Consider the following 10957-nt stretch of genomic DNA (forward strand, 5'->3'; position numbering starts at 1 on the left):
ATGTGTATATAGGATAAGCTAGCCAGATATATATAAAGGTTACACGAGTGGTTGTTGAGTATGGTATTTATTTCACTCTCGTTAGTTAATTTTCAAAAGTTGCAAAAGGACACTAGCTTTAAATAGCGAGTGTCTTTCTGTAACTTTTGAAAGTTAACTAACGAGAGTGAAATATATACTATACTCAACAACCACGAGTGAGTCGTGTGATCTGTTTCTACCACAACCTCAGTCAGAAACAGCTGGAGTGTGACCTGATTTGAATAACATACACACATGTGTTTGTTGACAAGGCTGGCGTAGTGATATTATACTCATATGTAAAAAGTCACTCATTAATATTCAAAAATGACTTTTTGTTTTTACAAATTTAATAATTGTCAAAATAAATGTTTTGGCAACAACTTTGTGAAAAAAATTAATAGATGAACGTCTTTAAGTATTGAGAGTATGCAGTATTGCCCGCAGACTATATGCGCGTAAGCATATCGTACGAAGACTGCCTTCCACCAAGTGATGAAGATGAACTAATCGCTGTCAATGTCCAAAACCATAGGCCTGGGACGGTTTTTCGTGACGGTTCTATCGTTGACGTTTATAATGAAAGTTCAGCCATAGTCAGACCTTCCAAATAGCGATAAAGGGACGTTGGGAGAACAAAATCTTTTCTGACACTGTGACAGATCATGTTTTGGTTTCACAATTGCAACCAATCAAAACTCTGGAAGGTCATATATACCACGTGTGGTGTATTTTATAACTCATATTTATCTAACAGTCTGCATGTTTATAATTAAAGCTGTTGAACCATACAAAGAAAATAATTCAAGTGTTATGTATTATATTCTTTGTATGGTTCATTTTTAAAGTGACCGCTAACATTCATTAATATAATTTAGATGCGCAGCAATGCAATATGCCCACATGTACAACACTCACCCTTATCCCAGTACCAGCTTGGCCCACAAAGCTCATTCTTACCCTAGTACCTGCAGCTTGGCCCACAACACTCATCCTTACCCTAGTACCTGCAGCTTGGCCCACAACACTCATCCTTATAATTACCCTAGTACCTGCAGCTTGGCCCACAACACTCATCCTTACCTTAGTACTTGCAGCTTGGCCCACAACACTCATCCTTACCTTAGTACCTGCAGCTTGGCCCACAACACTCATCCTTATAATTACCCTAGTACCTGCAGCTTGACCCACAACACTCATCATTACCCTAGTACCTGCAGCTTGGCCCACAACACTCATCATTACCCTAGTACCAGCTTTTCGTTGAAAAATACCAGTTAGATTTGTTGTTAATGCTAAATTAAAGCTGACAGTGCAAGTTTAAAAGCTTTAAATTGAGACTATTTTTTTCTTTTTCTTTCTGGTTTTGAGATCTTCTCCGGTGACTATCTCTAGATCTTCCGACTATCTTTTCTAAGGAAGTGCCAAAATTTTAGTTTGTCCTTGCTTGGTATTGAGTATATGGGTCTTGCAAATTTATTGAAGTTGTTCAGGTAAAATTAAAGACATTCAAATGCTAATACATGTACATAGTCCAATAGCTGAGATTCTTAAGTTGCCAAACATTATGCTTGCTAATTGTGTTTGGCAACTTACTCAGAGGGTTGAGATCCCCCTCATCTCACCCCGAGTTAGTGGGTGAATGATTTTTTTCGTGGCCAAAGTATTGTTGATGCGATTACAATACACTGCTGACGTGAACTGTTTAGACATGCAATTTTTTGACTGGAAAACCCTGATGGACACCAGAAAAATGTGGATACACCAGTCAAGTGCGAGACATAATAGAATCTATCACTCCTCTGTGATGTAGAAATCCCAACTCAATGATAATTTTTTAAGTTTAGCACAAGGCTTTGTTGAGAGCTAAACTACAAGATTCTTATCCTGAGTGTCGAAATTCCGCTGTCTGCATCACACAAGAATGATTGAATATTTCTCTCCAAAAAAAAATCCTCTCACAAAAATGATTCGTCCTTCTAATGGTGGATGCACATGCATGTGATATGTGTAACAAAATTGATGACACAACCTCGATTACGTACACTGCACATAAATTGATGACACCTAAGTGATGTCCCCGAATGAAAGCGTGTATGAGGTCTATGTCTTTCCTTAGGTAGGTGAAAACAAGTTTATCTGTTCTCTAGCAAAAACAGGAATGCACAGGAAGTGTGGGTGAGAAGGATAGCCAACTCTGTGAAAAGTTTGAGTACATCTGTGCAGGGTATTTAAATGAACTGGATTTCAATCAGTGGAGTGGTTTGGTTTGTTTGTGTTTCACGTCCTATTAACAGCTATGGTCATTTAGGATGTGCCAGGTTTTGGTGGTTATAGGAAAGCCAGATCTAGAGTTCCAAGTACCTGGCGACTGCCCCATGGAGGTCTCGAACCTAATCAATATGTTTGTATTTAATTTTTAATTTTAAATCTGTTAGAATATGGTAAATGTATAAAAAGAAAGTAAAATAAATATAATCAGAAAAGTCAAACACCTATCTCCTCATCTTTGTGATATTGACTTTCTGATGATTTCCAATCACCCCTCACCTTTCCTCGGACATTATCTATTAATCCTAGGTGAAACTCAAAGTACCTGAAATGGATCACCAAACATTACAATCATATAAAATTCAAAAGATGTGTTCAATAATGGTTTTATCAAGGGAAGAATTATATTGATGCGCTCACAAAAGATATTGTAAAAAAAATAAAAAAAATAAAAATAAAGAAAAATGATGTCACAAATTAGTTTTTAACTTGCATTTTACGATTTCTTCACTTCAAACGAACAAATCTTTCCTAGGCTCTCAACATTTCAAAATGCAAAATGATCTTTGGAATTTGTTAGCAATTTGTCGCATTACTTTGCCTACATTGACCATTATAGGCTATAACTTCATGAATGAATTTTTGTAATTTGTAACGTTACATTAAGTTTTGGTCATAAATTTATTTCTTTAATGACCCCCCCCCCCCCCCCCCCCCCCCTTTACATAATGTGTGGATCATCTAACGTTTCAACCAACTTATTTATTTTATTTTATTTTTATGCTTGCAGTTAGTAGAACCATTTATTACAAATTCCTGAAGTCAAACACTCATTTCCCCTTCTCGAAATATTAGGCCTAACTACAACTCTTTTCATTACGTAAAGCAAAGAAGGAACAATACGTAAAAGCTTCATCAGAAAAGTACTTCTTTTCTATTAGCACTAACACTACAAACACGCACACAAAAACAGATTTCTAAAAAAAATACGTGTACGTACGCGCATTCATGCACGTGAACGTACGCGCACGCTGCCGCGCGCACACACGTGAGACCGCTCACCCCCGGGACCGGGTGTAGCGGCGAGAACAAAAGCCCGCCCCCGTTGAAGTCGCACTGATGTGAACGGCTGACTGACGACCCTACCGCTGTAAACACGGCGCCACCCCCAGCTAATACACGTTACACTCCATACACCACTCCACTGATAGCCCCTCTATTCGCCAGTCATATTATCCCGTACAGTGACTGCATAAAAGTTAATCAATATTCGATAATTTAATTACTCCCTAAATATCTACCTACGTGCAGAATCCGACAAAAGCGACAACGCTGCACGTTTTCGTCTGCTGTCGCGGACCCTTGTCGTGTATCAATACACACATCACCTTTATCAGTGTTGACCCACTTTCCGATCCGGAACAGATTGCGCACGCGCTCTCAAATATATTTTACAAAGTCATCTTTTCCAAATACAACATAAAAATACCTTTACAACATCAACTAAATGATTCCGCTTACTTTACATAGTGGTTCAACTATGGTCTGATTAAACTTCACAATCTCCGATAATCAACGTCCTACTTACCTGGATGACGTCATAGGTCAATTATTAATCGCATTTCACGTGGTTTTTACTTCTATATAATTTTGTTAGATTTCGTTCTATGTCTCCTCCACCACAACCCAAATTTTCCCCATCGAAGATTTCATGCTTGTTAACCTAGCATAGGCATGTCAACAACATATCCCATAAATACAGTCGACGTCACAAACTTTCCCCATGTAAAAGAGAAAATGCAACTATTTCAATCAATATAAACATATCAGGGGTAAATACAATTACAAAGGTCATTCAGAATGTGTTCTATTATAGTCTTAGTGTTTGCAAATATAAGCACCCTTCTCCAAAACTTCTATAAATCTATGGAAAATGTTCATTGGGAGTACCAACCAATCGGAACACAGCTCTGTTTCTGGCCGAGGGGAATATGTGCAGGATCGAGATATAAATAAATGTGTCACGTTAGCATCTAACATGGAAGACGAAGCAAACACGAGTAGATAAACCAATATGGCCAGGAAATAACTGTTCATCCATACTATAACATCAGTGCATTTTAACACGAAAATCATACGAAACCCAACTTTTGCATTCAGCGAAACCAAGCTTGATAACAACAATCCGACATGTCGGGTTGAAAGACACCGGGCGGGTGACGGCTAAGGGTTAGGAAAATGTAATGAAAGACGATTTCAGGGCACAAATGTTCAAAATGGCGTACAGGCAAGGTCTGGCTATATTGTAGGCAATTGAGAACATTAGACTGACGTAGTTCAGCCATTTTCTGAGCTTTTACATTGACTAAGAGGAAGGGGTGATGGAAAACAAACCGTTTTCTAGTAGGAATCCCCGAAAATAAAACTACATTAAACATTGCGTTAAACAGCAGCAAAGTACTTTAATTAATATTACTGGGTTGAAAACAAATGAAAGTATGTTTTCCATTGGTTTTTAAACATTTTGATAACTTACCGATTGCTTTTTCAGTAATTCTGTGTAAGAAAACTCCGAGCATGTTTCGTCGGTGGATTCTTTGAGAGATAGCACGAAACGTGCCGTACACACGGGCTTTTCTGAGTTTGTACTTTCTTTGTCATTATCCAAAGTGGTAAATTGTAATCTTCTGGGTTCCGCCATACTTCTGAATTAAAAGATCCATTGATACATAAGCGAAACTGATGAGAAATATTTCAATCTTTACACGAAGCTGGCGAATTGAACCGCCATTTTCTAGATGTATGACGTCACGAAATCACGACCTTCTGCCCGGAAGAGTCCATATCGCACGTTTGGGTATAAAAGGTAAGAAAAAACCGTTCCAATTAAATTATTAACAACAATATCAAACTACTTGGTATCTTTCATACTTCATAATTTTGTGTATGTAATAATTATAAGTATTTGAGCTGACATTGTATTTCAAACTTAAAATATTGAAAGGGAAATCCCTTTTAGCACTATAACGACTTACCTTTTATTTTGGAATATTCCGAATTCATAAGGAATCCCCTTCTAATAATAGGCACACGTCCCGAATAAAGCTATTTTTACAATAATACTAGTTTATTTACAAATGCGGATGAGAACGTAAATTTTATTTTGTTTGATGTAGTTCACGAGTACGTTTATTCAATTTTCATAACACCTGTACATTACTATGTTGGATATATGCATGCTATTTTTTTGTACATGACATTCAGAAAACAACCTAAGAAACCTGATAAAAAGTGGAAAAAATAAATCTGAAGTATTTTTTAAGCTGTATGTGAATATTTAAGTTTCCATCAATTAATTTTGCAAATGGTTTTAAAACTGCTGATTTGAAACAATTTTTATTTGGGAAAGGAATTTAACATACCATATCTTTGCCCTGCAATGTGATTTTTGAATTAAAATGTTATCAATCTGTCCCACAAATAAATGCCAAGATATAGACCTCAAGTTGTTGTTGTCATCATAAAAAATCTAAGCATGTTTTGTCTCAATCCTTTTGCAGTGGTAAAGGTTTAAGTGAATAAAATCGTTTAAAATGTGCATGTTGTAATTAATTGCATTTTTTTTCATGTCATATATATATTCATCGTTGTGGAAGATATTAGTTTGAATGTAATATTTGGTAGGAATAAAAAATGTGCAGTGGATCATAAATGCAGGTCTTGCCTAATTCTCCAAGACGACTGGGTACGACTTTCCTGAATCAGATCGGGAAAGGTCACTATTGGGGGATCACCTTTCTGACAATGCGAGTTTTGTCTAAGACTCTGGTTTCCTTCCATACAAAGACCCCCTGCACACTTGCATCTAGGCCATCAAGAGTGATCAAAGTTGTTTCATAATTGTCTGAAAATGAATAAACTTTGTAATGTAACATGCAGGCAGTCACCCAATCAGCTTACTGACCACGGTCAACGTTACTGAACTAGTGATGCGGTATAATCCGGGGACCTGCTCACTAGTTCAGCGAGGTTGAGCGTGCATGGTCAGTAGTTGGATGGGTGACCTGCCGTACGTTACATTTGGTGGCGTCGGTCTTCAAAAGACATGATGGTAACAGCTTGTATCGGTAATGATGACATTTTTACCACTATAGACAAACCTAAGTTTGAACTAGAAAGTTTACGGGACGAAGCTATTAGTTTTCAGACGTCTACATTAATGCCAAAATACCATTTACTATCCAGGGCAGCCCGACGAGTCCCCGAATTATATACTACAACACTGGAAAAGCTAGCTTGCCCGTAAGGCAGAATTTACCCCTCATAGACCTTAGCTATTGCACTATACAAATGTAGCGAAATCTGACTGGGTCGGTCGTCTGCGACCAGGTAGCTCAATTGGTAGTGTGTCCATCTAGAGTTCAAAGGGTCCTGGTTCGAACTCTGGTCTGGCCGAGCAATTTTCCTCTCCTGTTACAGTGGTGCCTGTGACCATCCCTTAATATGTTTCAAGTATTGGATGTATGCTTGGCAAGGGGATACCTGGGCCCACTTGTATAAAACATCTCAAAGTTCAGGAAAATCTCAAGCAATGTCTATGGGAAATCTTAGACTTGAAGAAATCTTAAGAGTTGAGATGTATTATACAAGTGGGCCCTGCACCTTGGTTGTAAGTAGTTGTTGTTTTCGGGGCAGAGACTTAGAAAAAGCGGGGGGGAATGTAGCGGAACTGGACTAGGTCAATCTTCAACTCCAAGGTAGCTCAATAAGTGGAGCCTCCTTCTCGAGTTCTGAAGTCCGGGTTCGAACCCTGGTCTTGCCATACAATTTCTCATCTCCTGTTACACAAACAAATATAGCAAGTCACAGGACTGGTAAACAGACAAGTACATGAGTTAATATTCAGTTGAATGCTGTCAATAATCGTCTATGGTAGATCTGGATCGTGTACGATGTAGATAAATGGTAAGTCAGCTGGATATCGTGGTGTAAAGAGTCTGTAATTTGATGGCTTCCAGTTTTGAATCCATACCTGTTGTTATTTTTGTCAGCTTCACTGTCGGTGCTCAGCATTTAAACACATTAATTCATTGTTAACTCATTCATCCCTGAAATTTCTGAAAGACTATTCAAACCTTTGAATTGGAAGAGTTCAAATGTGTCTTCAGGGGTGAATGAGTTAATGGGAGTGTTATAAAATAATAATCAAGTCAGCATTAACGATTATGAATTATGAATCATAGGGAAAGAGATTCCATTTTAGAAACAAGTTTAAGAATAATTAATTTTACCCCAGAAATTCCGAGCATTATATTAAAATATGTTGCTTAACTCAAAATCTGCTTCACCACATAACCAAGAATGTATGACAAGTATTTGTAAAAGATGTTTTACCTGACCATAGTCCAGTTTTGATGTCATCTTTGTTGTCTTGAATGTGGCTTCACAATGCCATGGTGCCATTCATATTTTTTGAACTCTTGACTCCACGATGTGTGACAATACATGCGGTAATACACAGAAATATATGACATGGGTGCACTCACTACACAATGTCTTAGTCATGTGATGAATAGGAGCTAGAATATAAGTTATTTAATTTGTGTTCAATCGCATGCCAATCTAATTAAATAATATCTTTGCATTGCTCCCGTTTACTGATATGTAGGATATAATCCTGACAAAAGCATATCAAAGAACAACATGCTATTTTCCCCGGTAATCTTGACGAGTGAATGGGTGGTCGAGTGGCGCAGTGGTTCGCCAAGACGGCTGGGGTTCGATTCCCCGATCGGACATGAAAAAGTATGAGGTCACCTGCCTGACCACATGGGTTTTCTCCGGGTACTCCGGTTTCCTCCCACAATAAGACCCCCGCGCGCTAACATCCGGGCCAACAAGAGTGATTGGTATAAGTTGTAACAACTTGTTTCATAATTGTTGTAAAAATAATAAAGTTTATATATTTACATGTGAAGGGCAAAATTAATACTGAACAAATATGGACTTTCCCAGTGAGGAGGGAAAGTTTGACAGGGTAAAACTTTCCCAGTATAGAGTATATAATGAGGCAGTTCCATTTGATTTTGTTAACAATTTCTGCAAAGCCAGTACACCTTAAACGTTCATGATGCTAGAATAAGTCTAAATCTGTGAAAATTTAAGAATCACTTTTTGCCAATAGTGACTTTAAATATTGTCAACAGAAATGAACTTGACAGATAAATGTTGACTAGATTGAAAATTTAGGTATTTGACAAATTTCATACATGCCTGTTCCTTTGAAGGGTTTGGATTTGAGTTTGAAAAAAACCCAAAAGTAATTGTCAAGTCAAGCTTTATTTATACTAACTGGTAATCATTATTTTGTCACTATTATTAGCACTGGACATATAGGAGGTCAGTTGCTGTGCAACTATCTGACCTATCTATGCAACCTGTAACATTCATGCTACAGATGTTCAAGGCTGCCATCGAACACAGAAACTTACTAAGTTGTATAAACGTATGCATGGTTGTCTAGATTATTACAATCATCTAAATAAAAGGAGAGAAGAAAATCGTGAACCCGGGTTTCCATACGTGTATTGATATAGGGATATAGGTGTAATGGAAACCTGGAGTCTGGAGTTACTTCCCTTCATTTATTATTTACTTAACATTATGAGGGCTTCTGTATAATTCTAGATACATATATCTGAAACCTAAAAGAAGAATGTAAACATTTCTCTAATTGGATGCTGGAACTTTGCTCCTGAATTATGTATTAGAATCAAGATCAATGAAATTAAAGAATATCATTTTTAATTTTTAATATTAGTTAATTCTTTTTAATATTTTCGATGGTTGCAACAGAAGTTTAAGAATGCTTTCAAAACATTGAAGAACTGATTTTTTTTCCAAGTAATGCATCTTTGTCGCTAGTTGTTTCTGTTATCTCCAGGGATGTTTCCGTGTCACTAAGGAGTGTTTCCGTGTCATTAAGGAGTGTTTCTGTGTTTCCGTGTCACTAAGGAGTGTTTCCGTGTCAATAAGGAGTGTTTCCGTGTTTCCGTGTCAATAAGGAGTGTTTCCGTGTTTCCGTGTCACTAAGGAGTGTTTCCGTGTCACAAGGGTTACTAAGGTGACAAATGATCAGGCTTAGGCTGTATTGGATGATAAGCTTTTGAAAGTAGGTTATTATCACATCTGTCAGAACTACGTTACATTTGACCTTTTAAGATGGTCTTTGTCTTTCCTGAAGGTGGAATAAACACGCTGAAATGTCACATATGTTCAATAATATCAAAGTTTTACCTCATACACAAGCAATGTACATGTCATAAGTGCCACAAGGTTTCCAGACTGACTCTTCCCTTTGTCAAGTGTTGACTGAGTGGGCGATTTGTATTGTTTACCTGTACTGTACAACAAAATTGTAATTTTCTTATGTCATCTGACATGGTATGCTTTGCCAATCGATAGAGTGTATACACACTTTGTATTTGTGTATAAAGTAAAACTTTGATATAAATTTAGTTTGGTAATGGTTTCTCATGTATAGGTTTGGGAAAACACTAGCACTATTTATTGTGTGTAATGGAAAAATCTCAACTGCTCGGGTTAGGATACCTTTGTCCCAAATGATTCTTAACTATCAAGGTAAGTAATCATAAGTTAACATTGTGATGAAATGTTTCAAATCACAAGAATTGGTATAAACGAAAACAGGAATGGAATGTGTTCAAGAGTATGTAAAATCCCCTTTACTCACACACAGGAAAATACTAATTCACACACTGGAAAATACAATTTCTTCATCAAGCAGAAACATAGGAATGGAGTTTTAGTCTGGTTTTGTTTAAAAGCTGAAAAATATTTATATATATAAATATGCAGCAACAGGCCTATTTCATCAATAAAATCAATCTCCAGCAAACAAAATTACCTGAAATATTACACTTTATTCAACACTGACACTTAAACATTACACTTTATGTAAAACTGACACCTGAAACATTACACTTTCTATATCACTGACACCTGAATCATTACACTTTCTATATCACTGACACCTGAAACATTACACTTTCTATATCACTTAAACATTACACTTTATGTAAAACTGACACCTGAAACATGACACTTTCTATATCACTGACACCTGAATCATTACACTTTCTATATCACTGAAACATTACACTTTATGTAAAACTGACACCTGAAACATTACACTTTCTATATCACTGACACCTGAAACATTACACTTTCTATATCACTGACACCTGAATCATTACACTTTCAATATCACCGACACCTGAAACATTACACTTTCTATATCACTGAAACCTGAATCATTACACTTTCTATATCACTGAAACATTACACTTTATGTAAAACTGAAACCTAAAACATCACACTTTCTATATAATACCAGAAACATATAACATTTAACATGAAACTTAAATATTTTTACCTGAAACATTACAATTTCTATGACACAATTTCAGCAACATTACACTTTATGTAACACTAATGCATGAAACATTACACTTTATGTAACACTAACACATGAAACATTACACTTTATGTAACACTAACGCATGAAACATTACACTTTATGTAACACCAATACCACCAATTCTTTGGCAGATTAAAAATAAATAATGCTTTGGAAGAAATTACA

The 10957-nt window shown here is 36.6% G+C and overlaps 1 protein-coding gene across 3 annotated transcripts in view; it reads right to left on the minus strand.

Annotated features, from left to right (window-relative positions):
• Positions 1-5089, minus strand: part of LOC110449541 (ubinuclein-1-like) — a 30215-nt gene extending 25126 nt beyond the window's left edge. For all 3 annotated transcript variants that reach the window (XM_021496483.1, XM_021496484.1, XM_021496482.1), the window contains exon 1: positions 4829-5089. In XM_021496483.1, coding sequence (XP_021352158.1) covers positions 4829-4993 — 165 coding nt within the window. In that variant the 5' untranslated portion in view covers positions 4994-5089. The remainder of the gene's footprint in view (positions 1-4828) is intronic.
• Positions 5090-10957: the final 5868 nt, after the last annotated feature.

This window comes from Mizuhopecten yessoensis, unplaced genomic scaffold (assembly GCF_002113885.1).
Source record: "Mizuhopecten yessoensis strain PY_sf001 unplaced genomic scaffold, ASM211388v2 scaffold4631, whole genome shotgun sequence".
Taxonomy (NCBI): Eukaryota; Metazoa; Mollusca; class Bivalvia; order Pectinida; family Pectinidae; genus Mizuhopecten; species Mizuhopecten yessoensis.